Source organism: Lutra lutra, chromosome 5 (genome assembly GCF_902655055.1).
Source record: "Lutra lutra chromosome 5, mLutLut1.2, whole genome shotgun sequence".
In the NCBI taxonomy this organism is placed as follows: Eukaryota; Metazoa; Chordata; class Mammalia; order Carnivora; family Mustelidae; genus Lutra; species Lutra lutra.
In genome coordinates this window covers 49,107,083-49,122,391 of record NC_062282.1, presented here as the reverse complement: position 1 = coordinate 49,122,391, position 15,309 = coordinate 49,107,083, and the positions used below count along the sequence as shown (strand labels likewise).

Sequence of the window (15,309 nt, the reverse complement as noted above, 5' to 3'; positions counted from 1 at the left end):
TCCCAGTATGGGCTCAGGCATTAACAAGGGATGAATATTTTCAATGGACTATTCCCAAAATGGTCTTTCCCACTGCAGGGAGCGGGTGGCTGCAAAAGCTACTGTAGGGACGTACTTGGCAGCCACAACCCTCCAGAGATTGGGTACCAGCCCCCCAGCCCCAGACAAACCAGTTTCATTGTTCTGCGTCCAAAGAAGGCCAAGACACAAGTATTGAGTAAACATACTCGGGGTCTTTATTCTTGACCCCGCGGACCACACTCTCAGGGCCCTTCGATGACTGCCATTCTCAAGATCCAACATGTTGCACTGATTTTAGCCACAGACGGAAATCCACATTCATTAAAAACCGGGGATTTGAGGCCGGAGGTGTAGGAAGACGGTCTGTCGGTCAGACAAGCCTGTGGAGGCTCAAGGCCAGCAAGAGTTTGGCCCGCGCTTGGCTGTGCTCAGGGGAGGGGGCGTCAACCCAGGACACAGGTACGGGGTTATACAGGGAAGCTCTGCGTCCCCACCCCAGGGGACAAGGATCAAGCCTTCCCTCTTTATAGACATACTGGCTCTCTTACTTCCCCTTCATACTGGCTCTCTTACTTCCCCTTCAATGGTCCTTCCACCAACGCCTGGAGCTAGAAAGAAGACGGGAAGCAAACTCTCTCCCTCCACCTGCTCTTGTGTATTGAATGCTTCTGGTCAAATGTGAGGGGACTAAAGGCGGTCCCCAAAGCAGGTGGTGTTGGAGCAGTCATGACCTGCTATTTCCCAGGGCGGGGAGCTCATCAGTGGCCCTGGGGACTTGGTGGCAATCAGATCAACAGCCAGAATGCACCCCATGCCAAGCTTACAACCCCACAGGTCACTAAAGTTCAAGGCAGATCCCACTGCTCAGGCATCTGAGGCTACAGCCCAGAAATTATCCAGAGCCCCTCCCACCTGGGTTCTTGGTTGGGCACTAGAGTAAACACAAAAGTCAGCTCCGGGTTTCTAGAGGGCTTCTGGCTGCTTTCTGCCAATTTCTGACGTTGCTCCTCCCTCTCCCCATCTCCCCAAATCATATTTTGGTTGACTCCTTGAGGAAAAAGAAAGTGCATTCCGCCAAATGCTATCACGACAGCTGGACTACTTTTAAGACCAGCGCAAACACGGTTCTCTTTCCAGAGCGAGGCGAAACGAAACACTGGGCTGCTCCGGCGCAGCTTGGCTGTGGAGGATCTTCTGTTGCCGTTGTTCTTGTCATTTTGTCTTGAGTCCTAAGGTAATTGCCGGAATGTCTCAGTGACGACTCCTTAGGACGGAGAGAGAGACAGAAGGGGAGGGTCTGGGGACGGACGGAAACTAAGACGCTGACCTCCAGGCTGGAGTGCTCGGGGAACGGGGCTGCTGCAAATGGTCCCTGAGACATCAGGTGGTTTTCACCGTAAGAAGGTCGCTGAGGTCATGCTTTTGTCCCCAGGGCCCGAGTGGCAAAAGCAGCAGGACGTCTCACATCAGTCGTCAGTCCTAGATGGGGAGGCGTGAGGAGCTGCTGTCTGGGCTTCTGGCAACGCGCTTCCTCCTTGGGCGGAGGAATGGGATTCAGTCTCAGGAGAGCGAGCACTAAAGATTGCCCGACAACCAGCATCTCAGGGAAGGTCTTGGCCTGTGCTACATTCAACGGGTCAGATTCTCCCTTCTTCCCCACAACGCAGGGATGGCACCGAGGACACAAGTGGGAAGGGAGGTCCAAGGGACCTGCTGGCACCGATGTATTTGGTCGCTGAGGCTGTTTCCACAAAGTTCTGCCACCACCACTCACTGGGTAGGGAACCTTCTTCTGGAAACAGTGATGAGGTATAAATGAACGTCTTGAGAAAAGAGAGCCCGCTGGTAACAGTGGGGGTGAAAATAACCAGGTGCCTCTGAAATGGAGAGGTCAGGCTGTACCATAGAGCTCATCTTCTCACTCACCGATTCCAAGTTTTAAGAATGGATTATAAATACTCTGGGCTTCTCTTCTGGTGATGGGGTACTGGAGAGTTCTATATTGTCCACAAGGACATTCTTGTCTTCCAGTCTGATGACCGTGGGCTCAGGGGTGGGAGAGGGGGTTGGGTTTTTGTGCATGTGGGGCAAGCTGGTCTGGCTGATGTCCAGGTCTTTGAAAGCGTGAAGCATGAACACACCCAGAATGATGGTGACAAAGCCAGAAAGGGTGCCCACAATGTCCACTGCAGACATGCTGTGCCATTCCTTGAAGAGGATGACGGAGGAGGTAACCACCACCGTGGTGAAAAACACATAGTAGATGGGGAACACAAGCGAGGTATTAAAAATGTCCAGCGCCCTGTTGAGGAAGTTGACCTGAGTGCTGAGAGAGAGTGCCAGGATGAGGGACAGGATGTAGGGGAGGGGGTGCCGCACCACTGGCATCCCTTGGAAGAAGTTCTTGATGGTGATGCCCAGGCCCTTGACAGCAGACACGGAGAAGGCTCCGATCACAGAGCAGATGATGATGTAGACAAGGATATTCCTTTGTCCATAGCGTGGGGCGACGACGAAGATGAGGATGAGGCAGAACACCAGGAGAAGCACAGCAAACACGATGTACCCTTCAGGAGGGGTGGGAGACAGATAACTGAGCTGCAGAGGGGGTGCTTAGTTTCCAGAACCTTCTACCCCTGGTCATGGGAGATAGCACTAAAAACTTAAGCCCTAAAGTCAGACAGAGATAGGGTCCAGCCCCAGGTCACAACTTTTAAATAATTTGGGCAGGTTATTAATTAAAGCACAAAACCTCCATTTCCTTATTTGTAAAATAGAGCTAATAATAGGACCTTTCTCATAGATCTTTTTTTGTGGGATTAAATGAGATACTGCAAACTATAAGACTGTGTCATTCCCCCCAACCCCATTAATGCCCAATGTGATGGTATTTGGACATGAGGCCTTTGGAAGGTGGCACCCTTTGAAGATGGCACCCTCATGAATGGGATCAGTGTCCTTATAAAAGAGACCCCAGAGAGCTAGCTCCCTCACTCCTTCCATCATGTGAGGACACAGAGAGAAGTTGGCCATTTATGAACCAAATTGTGGCCCAAACCAGGGCCTTGATCTCGGACTTCCCAGAAGTATAATACACTTCTGTTGTTTATAAGCCCCCCAGTCTGTGGTATCCTGTTACAGTGGCCTGAACATACCAGAACAATGCATAGAATGTATTTAGAACCGTGCCTGGTACATAATAAACACAGAATAAATGACATCAATACACATCAGGCTGGGAAGCCTGCGAGCCAACCCTAAGACGAGCCCTTGCCCCCCCACCCCCGACTTTCCTTCTTTAGCCTCCCTCTCCTCCAGGTGGCAGCACCTGGCATGGTCAGCACCCAGTGAGACCTTCCCTGGGGTTCATCCCCTGAGCTTTCCAGCTTCTGCGGGCGGGACGGGGCGTGGTCCTACCTGTGTCTTTCATCTTTGCAGCCATCTCCATGACGGTGGCAACCTTCTCTTCCTCGGGGGCGTGTATCACCATCACTGTGCTGCCAGCCACACAGATCACACAGCCCAGCTTCCCCAGCAGATTCAGGCTCTCTCCCAGGAAGTATGAGGACAGGATGGCACTGCAGGTGGACATGAGAGAGAGGGATTAGCAGCCGGGCCTGTCCCAGGGTCCTGAAGGAAAATGGTGGCTGAGCAAGCATTCATGGAGAAGAACAGATCAGGACTCACTACTCTCCCCCACAAAATGTTTGAAATAGATACTTATTTATGGGAGGGTTCTGGTATGTGCTGGAGGAATGGACATACATGTGGATTTCTTTCACTGCAGAGACTAAAAGGATCCCCAACAGAGAAGTCACAAAAGCCCTCATGGCATTGTCTAACTTCCCACCCAGTAAGCACATCTCCCCTTAACATTACGAACAGATGCTTTGAGGCTTGGCTTATATACCTCTGATGGCAAGCAACTCACCCCTTCACAAAGCAAATGATTCTATCGTAGGTTCATTCTAATTACCAAAAATATGATAATTTCTATTCAATGTCCTATTTCTACTCCTTGAGTGCCTTGAGTTCATATAGAACAGATCTGTTCCTTCTTCCATTTGTATATGTCAATATAAACCACCACAATGACAATTATAGGCACTATGTCCTAGCATAATACCTAGTACATAATATATGTAATGTATTATGTACTAGATACATAATACATTACATATATTATGTACTAGGTATTACGCTATGAACCTTCTACTTATTTTTTTAAAGATTTTATTTATTTATTTGATAGACAAGATCACAAGTAGGCAAAGAGGCACGCGGGGGTGGGGGGGAAGCAGGCTCCCCACTGAGCAGAGAGCCCGATGTGGGGCTCGATCCCAGGACCCTGAGATCATGACCTGAGCCGAAGGCAGAGGCTTAACCCACTGAGCCACCCAGGTGCCTGGAATTTTCTACTTATTATATCCCATTAACATCTTATAACTCTTTGAGAAGTAAAATATACTATCCCCATTTTATAGATGAGAAGACTGAGTCTCCTAAAAGTTAAAATAACTTGGCAAGGTCATACAACTAGTAAGTAGCAGAGCCAGGATTTTAGCTGAGTTTCTGTCTAATTATAAATCCTATGATTTTTCCTCTACACCTCATTGAAGAGAATTCCTGTGAGTTCCCTGTGTTTTCTCTTGCCTGGGCAAAACCCCTCCAGTTTCTTGCTATTCCTTGGTGATATGATTTTCATTCCCTCACATCCTCAGATGAGCTGGCAGAGGTGAGGGAAGAAGGGAGGGAAACTGGATAAGGCAGGTATGATCGCAGGACAGCTTTCTGTTTCTTTAGGAAGGTAACATGAGCATAGGGTAAAAGGCAGTTGGCTGATTTAGGACTGAATTACTCCCCAAAGTTCTGTTTAAGGTACCAAGAGAAAGGGGATTGATGTCCAAGCTCGTCTGAATGTCTTCCGTCTCTCCTCTAAAACTACCAAAAACACTGGCATTTGAGAGAGGCTGGGGGCATTCACATAGGCAGGTCACACAGTGGAGAATTCCCTACCTCTCCCAACTTCCTGAGAGTGGAAATTCATACAGTAATCAGATAGGCGACAGTGTAATCATGGCTACATCAGCCAGCTGTGTGATGTGAGTCATGCCTCTGTTTATTCTTGATTGTGTCAATGTTACAAAATTGTCATCAAGATGGTACAACAAAACAAAGGAAGCTGTGTGTACTGGGTGTGGTTTGATAGGATTTACCAAGGCACCCAGGTTAAAGCCAATCATCACAGCCAGCTTCAAAGGGAGCTCCAAGACCCCCCTCCGTCCAGGAACTATGCTTATAGTTCGAGAGGAAGGTGGCAATGGGAAGCCCACAGAGTTAGTCCTTGAAGCAACGCCCTAGGGATTATTAGCATCCGCACTGAGCAGAGCAGAAACAGAGGCTTAGGGGAGTTAAGGGCCTGGCCCATGGTAATGTAATTACTGAGTGGCTGAGCTTAAGGTCAGAGCTCAGGGAGAGCCAATCTCGAGCTCCTGCTTTCCAAGTTGAATGCTGCGCCTACTGACCCACCAAGACATTGACATGAGGCGTCCGGCTTGGTGGCACTGGAAGCCCTTCCAGCTGGTCTGGGCTTGGCCACCCCCTCTATTGGCCATTCTTCTGAGGGGGTGCTAGAGAAGAAGCAGCCAACAGTCCAAGACTCGGAGCTCGGACCAGCACAGTGCCTCTTTCTGGGAGCTGGGACCGACCCAGGTCCCTGACTGCCAGCGGCAGGTGATCCCACTTACAGCTCCAGACCTCAACAAACTGAAAATAGGAAGGAGGGAGAGACAGCAAGAGAGGAGATGATAACCTTATGAGGACACTCAGCGCTCCCAGAGGGGTGACGACTGTCGCAGGGGCAAATGCGTAGGCCCCGAAGTTGGCAACTTCTCCAGCAGCCACTAGGAAATGAAGGGAGAAAACAGGGTAGTGTGGCTTCGATGCCCCATCTCCAGCCCAAACTAACCTGGGTGGAGACAGTTTCATTCAGTGATCAACCATTCCCAGAATCCCGGGCTGCATTCCCTAGAATCTTGGTCCTTATGATTTGCCCCTGGCGAATCTGATCGGAATGTCAGGCCCAGACGCTCCTGATCAAATCCTTCCATTTTAAAGATGGGACAAGCTAGTCCCAGAGTCCAAAGTCACATGGCATGTGGGTGGAAGGACGCCTTCCTATCCCCGAGGCATCTTGACTTCTAGTGCAGGCCACCCTGAAGTATGCCTCGGGGACACCCGATGTTTGGTCTGTATCTACAAGGTGCATTCTAGGAAGTGTTAATTGCCAAAGAAACATTTAGTTATTAATTCTCCAGGTACCACTTGGTCATGGAGCCATCTGTCCCAGAGGAACTGTGGGCAGGTGGTTAGAAATTCTTACATCCCCCCACAGCCTGGACGAGATGCATAGAATGTATTTATCCTCCACATTTGAGTTTCTAGTTTGCAGACTCCTATAAGTGCATATTCTATGTCTGCTGGTAGAGAATGACCTGGGTCTGCCCTTTGAGAGGATGAATGCGATGGCCATAACTAAGACTGAGATCAAAACCTGACTTATAAATGGAAAGCTGGCTAATTTTTCCATTCAAAAGAATTAGGATTGGAAAGCCAGGGAGGGTGGGTGGAAAGTGGGGGTAATGTGCGAATGTGTAAATCTGGGCAAACTTTAAGTGGCAGACCAGCCGTGTACTACGTCAGCCAACACATGGCCTGTGGAATGGAAAACCTGGCTGAGGGGCGCCACGACACTCTGACCAGCAGCTGGAGTCTCTCCGTTTCAAGGGAAGTTGAGTAATGACACCTTTCTCATTAGCAGCTCCCTACAAGCCTCTCTGGGGATACAAGTTTCATGGATGCAGGACTGACTTGGGGTGGAGAATGTGATCCAAAATACGGGGAAGATGTTCTACCTGCAACGACTGCCAAGGTTTTCCCTTTGAGATTCACACTTCACACAAAGACAGAAATATCCCCACCACCCCTCCTTTCGTGTCCGCCTCTGCCATCAGTGCGTCAGTGTTGTTAGGAAAGAGCCCACTTACTGGTGAGAAAGCCAGCCCACCACATGGCGTCCTTCAGGTAGCCATACCCTCCGTCCACTGTAGAAAGGAATGGGCACAAAGTCAGAACTTGGCCGTGGTTTCTCAGGTCCTTTCTCATCTCTACCTTAACTCTCCAGTCTTGAGGGGTTCAATATATGTTTCCCTTGCTTAGTGACTTTATCCATTCCCAAAGTTGCACATGCCATCTTTATGCTGGCGTCCTTATTTCATTTATGGGTACTGAGCCTTTTCTCCTGAGCCTAGATGAATGTCCAGTTGCTTACTTGACGTCTCTTGGATCTCCCACAGGCATCCCAAACTCTGTCCTAAACAGAACTCTTGATTTTGAGTGCACCCCGCCCACCCACCCACCACAGGAAACTCAGTAAGTGGTACCTCCATGTACCTAGCTGCTTAAGCCAGAAACCAGGGAATCACCCTCGACTCTCCCACTCCTCCACCTTCTGGGTTCCATCCAACCTGCTGTTGCCCTCTCCAAAGAGCATCTCACATGTGTCCACTCCACTGCCACCACCCGACTCCAAGGTGCTACCCACTCTGGCCTGGGGTGAGGCCACAGCCTCCCAAGGTTCCTCTGGTGTCACTGCCATCATCCCTTTATAACCCATTCAATCAGAGCAGGCGATGGTCTTTTAAGGATGTAAATCATACTGTCACTCCTCAGCTTGTAAAAGGCCAATGGCTTCCAAATACTCTTAAAAGACCAAAATCCTAAACAAGCCAGTTCATAGTTTTGACCCTGTTCACATCTCCAAAGGTACCTCTCTCCACTCTTCTTACTATTGTCTAGCTACTCGGGCTTTCTTCTAGTTCCTCTAAAATGAGGAGCTCTTTTTGGCCTTAAGACCCTTGCTTTTCTGTGTCAGGAATAGTCTTCTTAATGATATTTGCTTATCTCTACCCTTACTCTTCAGGGCTTTGCTTGAACGTTGCTTCCCCTAAGATGCCCTCCCTGACCCCTTATCTCTGTGATGTCTCCCTTGGGATTCTCTTTATCACACCCACCTCTTCTCCTTCATGGTATTATAATTTGAGTTAATGTATTTATTTTCTGGCATTTTTCCCCACTCAAATGGAGACACTATGACACCCAAAATTGTGTTTTGGGCTAGAAATGGAGCTAGAGTTGGAACCTCAGGAGTCTGCTTCCAAAACACAGTGTCTCACTGAACATGACACTGAACATGTCCAAACCTGAACCATCCTGATGCCATAAACCTGCTCATCCTGCATTCTCCATCTCAGAAAACAGCGCCCTCGTCTCCCCAGTTGCTCAATTCAGAAAGCTGAGTCAGTCTCGACTCTGTTTTACCCTCTCCTTGGAGTCAGTCAACACCAAACCCAGTAAGTTCTGCCTTTGAAAGCTACCTCTGGACTCCACCATGGTCTCCGTTCCCACAATTCCCCCGGTCCAAGCTGTGCTCTCTCTCTCCCCTAACTGGTCTCCTAGGTGCTGTGCTTGTCCCCTAATCCATTATCCACGCAACAACCAGCAATTCCTTCAAATCATAAATGGAACTATGTCTGTTCCCTGCCTAAAACCTTTGTCACTTACAAGTGCGCCCAAACTCTGCCCGGTTTATAAGACTCTTTGCCATCTGGCCCTCCCCCGCCCTCCTGTCTCTTATCCCCCCCCCGCCCCGCCCCACTCCCAGCCCTCCGAGCTACTTTCAGCTTCTAACGTCACTCATGTTCTCTCACCTTGGAGCCTTTGCACATACTGTTCTTTCTACCACGACCTCCTCTTTTCCCCCTCCCTTAGCCATCTCATCATTCAGGTCCCAGCTTCCAGATCACCTTATAGAAAACCTCCCCTAACCCTCCCGGCCTGGGCTTTTCACGCCCCTCCAAAATACCCCCTAAGTGTCCTGAATTTTCCCCACGATAAAGAGCACGTCACAGACTGGGGAACAGTTGCCTGGGTCCCCCACTTGGCTCAATGCCCCATGGGTCCCGGGTCCCCATGTCCAGCGTGGGACCTGGCACAGCAGGTATGCAGTGAATGATAATTAAATGAACGAATTCTTTTACACGTGATTCCTTTTCTCCAGAATGGGTTCATAGATACACACCTTATTTCCAAGCGAACAACTCCCTTGTGGACAGAGCCTCAGTCATTCTTTTGTGGCCTGTGAGGGGCTCCATCTGAGAGGCCAAGGGGCCACCGGAGATACCGGTGATACCACTGGAGATACCACTGCTCTGGGCAGAGGTATCTGTATTCCCATTTGGCAGGGAAGTCATGGCTGCCCAGGATGACAGAGCTGGTAAGAAATAGAATTGGACTCGATCTGGGGTTTTGGGTTCCTGGCCCTGAAACTTTTCCTTATCTGTACCCCAATTAATTTATCTTGAAGTTCTCCAGAAATGTTGGATTTTTAAAGGGAGATCTCCTGAGGGTGGACTGGATTCCCAGCGGGATTAACAATGAACCCTTTGTGACCATGGAGGCTAAGCTTGCCAACTGCCGCAGGGGACCCCCGTGAAGGGAGGTTCACAGGGCTGGCTGGGGGCTCAGCTGCCTAGCACCCTACGCCCATCCTCCCTGCCAGGACCCTACCGGCCCGTGTGGCCCCGGAGGCCACCAGTCGCTGAAGGCCTTTCTTCTTGAGGATGACGCTGCTGCCGATGAGGAAGCATGACAAGAAGGCCAGACCCAGACCAACATAGAAGCCATAGTTCTGCCTGAACCTCTCCTTCCAGCTGTGAGAGGTGACATTGCTGGGCACCTGGGGGCTGAGGTCACCGACGATCTGGCACAGGACTTGGTGGGAGGAGCAGTACAGGCTGATCAGGGAACCTGGACGGGAAGAGCACAATAAGAGAGTCACACCAGGGACATCGGTGTGCTTTCAAAATCCTGGAACTGACTACTGTTTCAGACCCCATAGTTCAGCCGCAGTGGGCCTCCATCCATACAAGGGGCTTCAACCCAACAACAATAGATAGCATCCTCTGAGTGCCTACTCCTGGCTAGGAGTTTTATTTGTGGAACTCATCCAATTTTTATGACCATCTGTCAGATCAGTGCTGCCTTGAGTTCCCATTTCATAGATGGGAAATAGAGGCCATGAGATGTCAGGCACCTTGCCTAAGAACACAGACTGTCTGACTCCAGAACTCTAGCATGTGACCACTAAGGTGTTCTGATGCCCCACACACCAAGCAGGGTCCTCCAAGCTCTCAGACATCACTGACTCCAACCTCCCCGCCCCCCTCCCGAGGCATCCCCTCCCAGCCTCTGGACCTCTGACAGCTCAGGATCACGCAGGGAGTCTCCCCTCCAAGCGGCCTCTTCACTGCCATATCCCCACCTCCAGCCACAACTGAGATTGCTGATAGTTAACATGAGGGAGTGAGGCTAGAACTCCCACAGCCCCTTCAGGGCCTGCAGGTAACTAAATATAAGCAGCCTGTTGGTTACAACTGACCATTCCTAGGCCTTATTCTAAGACCTCTGGGGCCCGTGGTCAGTGGTGGGGGGTCTCCTTCCAGCCTCAGACGGATTACTGTCCCTGTCGCCCCATGGAGCATCCCTTTAGTTCGCCTTCCAAGTCCTAGAGATCCTGAGAGCCTGAATCAGCCCTCATGTCCCAGAACCCACCAACCCTTGCTTGCCTTCTGGCACAAACACTGAAGACAATAGGACAACCTTGGGCCCGAGGGGCACACCCTCTGTCAGGGGAGCTAAGTTGCCCAAGTTCAGAAAAACCACCTAAATCACAGCCAGTAATCCCCTAGTGCCAGGACCACATGCTCCTCTGCTCTGGGGTGTTCCGAGAGCATTCCTATCATGGAAATGGCACAGGGATCATGTCCAGGGTTTTAGCCAAAGAAACTGGGGCCCTGATAAATTTGGTAAGCTGAGTAAGACGACACTGGCAGCACACAGTGAAGCCAAACTGTTCTCCATGTGATGTCAAAGCCATGCTCTTAACTGCTACCGGTGCCCCACAGGGCAGGCAGCAAGGGCAGGCTGGGGCTTCACTTCGTCTCTTGAGGGTTGTTTTAAACTATGAATTCATTACCTACATTTAAAATCAGATTTCCCGGGACGCCTTGGTGGCTCAGTGGGTTAAAGCCTCTGCCTTCGGCTCAGGTCATGGTCCCAGGGTCCTGGGATCAAGCCCCACATCGGGCTCTCTGCTCAGCAGGGAGCCTGCTTCCCTTCCTCTCTCTGCCTGCCTCTCTGCCTACTTGTGATCTATCTGTCAAATAAATAAAGAAAATCTTTAAAAAAAAATCAGATTTCCCATGAAAATCCAGCTTTTGATCTGCCTCTGTTTACCTGATGGAGCGCACCTTCCCAGAGCCCACCACTGACTGCCGCTGAGAGTGGCTGCCCCCTTAGGACACGTTCTATGCAATTCCCTGTGGTCCGTATCTGCTGCCCTTCAATCATTTGGGTTATGTGCTCAGCCCCTGTAGGCATCTGAATTTGTGACCACCAGCGGTAGAAGGTCTTTTTCAAACTGTGGGGCACAAAACTTCAGCCTCCTGCGCCAGGAATGGAAGCCTGGGCCAGGCACTTCTCAGAGCAATGAGAACTACAGGCCGGCACTGGATGGGCCTCAAAGTCCAAGGTCATGCAGCTCTGGCATTGGCGGTATCTGGATCATAGAGTGGCATCTTGGTTGAATAAAGAAAGAGCAATGTTGACCTTTCTTCCATGGCACAGAAGCAGAGAACAATGGTGCTGGAGAGCCCAGGGAAAACAGGCTGGCTAACCCTCTTACTTGCAGCCAGGAAAACTGAGGCCCTGAGGAGGGGAAGGACTTGCTTGAATCTCACAAAAACCTAGTGGCAGAGCTGGGCCTGGAAGCCACCGGGGACATCCATGTGTCTTTTGCAATGGGTGATCTCTCTTCCTAACACCTGTGTCACAATCAAGGGAAGGTATGACAAGAAGCCATCTCCATCCCTACTCAGATTTGGTCTGACCTCTCACTCCTGTTCCTCAGCTCAGACGGTCGAGTCTGGGGAGTTCCCTGAACGCAGGAAATGAGCCAGAGCCAGGATATGGGCCAAGGAAGGTGACTCCCTAGAAGAAGGCCAATCCCATTCCCACGCCCTTCACCTGCCTTCCTGAAGGCGCATCTCCAGGAGGTGGAGCCAAATGGTGAACTTGCCTGTTTTGGGGAAGCCTGAAGCACCTGAGGCCCTGGCAGCCTCCAGTGAATTACATTTTCCCATAAGGACAGAAAGAAAAAGAGAGAGGGGGCTGAGGGCCAAAGGAAATCCAGCTCTGGGGAGGATGCTCATTAGGCAAATGGCTGTTGGGCCTGGTGATTCCCATTTCTCTTCCAGAATATGCTAGGACCAGGGAACATATTCTTCCCCAGGGGAAGGTGAGGCCGAAAATGGACTGCATTGTTGGTCAGGAAACCAAAGCCAGCCAACACCCACAGAGCTGGCTTTGAACACTTCGCTGGGCAAGAGAAGTTAGAGAAACAGCGCTCTCCGACAGGCTGCCAGAGCAAGGGGAGGTAGGAGCATGGAGACACATCAAGAAAGGAGTATAGCAACATGACTGCAGGTTTGAGAATCCAAGAGCTCTAATTTTACATTTCACTCCCCCAACTGCAGGACCTTTGCACAAATTATCAGACTTTTCAGGACCTCTGTTTCTTTCTCTCCAGAAAGGAGACAGCAAGGTAATAATACCTACTTGCCCTCTAGAGTTAAGGACTAAATGAGATAATGCAGGTAAAGGGTCTAGTCTACCACCGCATTCCTGGTAAGAGCTCAACGCACAGCTCAGGGTCTTTCCTTATCCCTTCCTGGTTTTCTTTCCCTCATTTTCCTACAAGGTGCATTTGGGTTTGGCGGTGTGAGTGTCTGCATCCCTCTGCCTGGTCTTTGGTGGGCCCCAGGGAGACAACCAGACCTGGGCAGGTAAGAGAATCTGAAGCAACTATACATAAGAAACCACCGTGAAACCCTTCACCTCTGGCTGACCAGCCCCAATCAATTATGTCTGCCTCCGCCTCCTCCCGCCCCACGCGTCCCTTTTCCTCCCATTCTCCCTCTCAGCTCCCCAGCTCCGAAGGTGGGGAAGTCAGCCAGAACCCTGCTCCTCTCCCCCGCCCAAGACCGGCCGGACCATAGGTCATGCTGACCCAGCCCTCCCCGGTTTGGGCCGCCGCAGGAGAGCACGCGAGGGAAAGGAGCAGCCGGGAAGGGAAGGCGCGAAGCGCTTGGCGCTCCCGGGTCCCCTGGGCCCGCACGCACCGTTCTGGCAGCTGGCGTTGCTGGCCGGCAGCTCCATGGGCCCCGGGCGCACGGACCGACCGACGGACGCGCGGGCGGCTGGCGCCCCGGGCTCCCCGGCTCCGGAGCAGGCGGCCGAGACTCGTCCCGGCTTGGCCGGCGTGCGAGAAGCTGCTGGGGTCGGACCCAGGGGTGGAGAGAATGACGCGCCCCGGAGGGGGACGGTCCCCGGGGAGGAGTCACCCCGGCGTCTCGGGCAACTCCCTGGGTCGGGGGCCCAGCGCCCGGGCTGCCCGCACAAGGGCACGCGCCCTCCCGGGGTGCGGAGGCTGCCGGGCATCCCGGGAGGGAGTCGCCGGGTTGCGGGGGACCCCCCCCACCCCGGCAGGAGGCAAGGGGGCGGGTCCCCTGGCGCCGCCCCTCCGCGACGCCCGGACTGCACCCAGTTGCCTAGGCAGGGACAGAGTTGATGGGTCCTCAGAGGTGGGAGAGGGGGAGATTTCCTGGCCAAGGTGGAAGTGGAAACGTGGGAGTTGGAAAAGGCACTGCAGCCCGTTGGAGCCCTCTCAGACTGGGGATGGTGTCCGAGACCCTGAGTTTTTTCCTGACTGCCTGCCTTCCCGGCTTCCTACTTCCCTGCCTCCCTGCCTTGTTCATTCATTCAACATAGGACTGAACTGTGCTGGGCACTAGCACAGGCACACAGTAAGTAAGTGCCCCCCAAAATGGTGAATACGTCTTCGTGGAATGAATGGACGATAGACGCTTGGGAGAAGTATATTTCTTCTTCGGAGGGACTGGAGACCAAAATGAGTTAGCCATATTCTCTGTTCCTGGAGAACTTTATATATTAATGAGAGAAACAAAATGGGATTTATTATCTAGAAACTGGTGTCTTCCAAATCACCCCCCCCCAAAAAAAACACCCCAACTGTGATTATGGGAACTATATTTGCTACTATGGGTAATAGTAAATAAAATAAATTAGAGAAACACTATTCTGAACCATAAAAACACTTTGTGCAATGCTTGCTATAGGCCAGGCACTATTAGTAGTGCTGAAAAATCCCTGTTCGTTTAATCCTCATGACAACCATACACAGTATATACTCGGGAAACTGAGGCACAGAGCGATCAGGTAACTTACCAGGTTTCCCAGCTAGGAAGCGGAGAGTGAAGATGGAGAGCATGCTCCCTGTGGCCGCACTAATATGCCTGGCATTTTAGCCCGAAATACACTTGTGCTCCTGAGTAGTGCAGACATGGGACCACCAAGAAAGCAGTGGCCGGTTGTGGCAATGATGGTCACTGACTTCCTGGAGGAGGCAGCTTTTAAAAATAGTTACTTACGGAGTCTTCACTATGGGACAGACCCTGTACTAAACCCTATACACGGGACACCTGGGTGGCTGAGTGCGTTGAGTGTCCGGCTCCTGGTTTTGGCTGAGGTCATGATCTCAGGGTTGTGAGACTGAGCCCACTTCAGGCTTCCTGCTCAGAGCAGAGTCCGCTTGATTCTCTTTCTGCCTCTTCCTCTCCCCCGACCCCTCCCCCTACACGTGCTTCTCTCGCTTTCAAATAAATAAATAAATAAATAAGTAAATAAATAAATAAAATCTTTAAACCCTATACAGACATGACCTCTCATTTGGTACGTACCATTACCATGTCCATGGTACAAGTGAGAGAAAACTGTACTTAAAAAAAAAAAAAAAAACTTTTGGTTATAAAATAACTTTAGATTTGTAGGAGAGTCACAGAAGTAGTACTCAAAATTCCCATATATCTGTTACCAGGATCCCTTAATGTTGACATTTTGTATAGGAATAGAAATAGCCCATATTTGAAATACTCTGAGAAACTTGCCCCGGAGGTCCCACAGCTAGTGAGGGCACCAGGAGTAAACAGGCTCTGCCCCCCGCCCCAACCAGCCTGTCCTCCCTGCCCTCACTTTCCACCTTTCAACTTGTGGCCATCTAGCTGGGACGCAAGAGATAGGTTCTCCCAGCAT

The 15,309-nt window shown here is 51.0% G+C and overlaps 1 protein-coding gene across 1 annotated transcript; it reads right to left on the bottom strand.

The window, feature by feature from the left end:
- Positions 1 to 232: 232 nt before the first annotated feature.
- NIPAL4 (NIPA like domain containing 4) lies at positions 233 to 13,632 on the bottom strand. The gene is made up of 6 exons (XM_047729657.1): positions 13,320 to 13,632; positions 9,649 to 9,888; positions 7,068 to 7,124; positions 5,834 to 5,924; positions 3,439 to 3,599; positions 233 to 2,588 (listed from the first exon to the last, which is right to left on the bottom strand). Exons 1-6 carry the CDS (start codon positions 13,354 to 13,356, stop codon positions 1,960 to 1,962), a joined length of 1,215 nt encoding a protein of 404 aa, XP_047585613.1. The 5' UTR covers positions 13,357 to 13,632; the 3' UTR covers positions 233 to 1,959.
- Between the last annotated feature and the right edge of the window lie 1,677 nt (positions 13,633 to 15,309).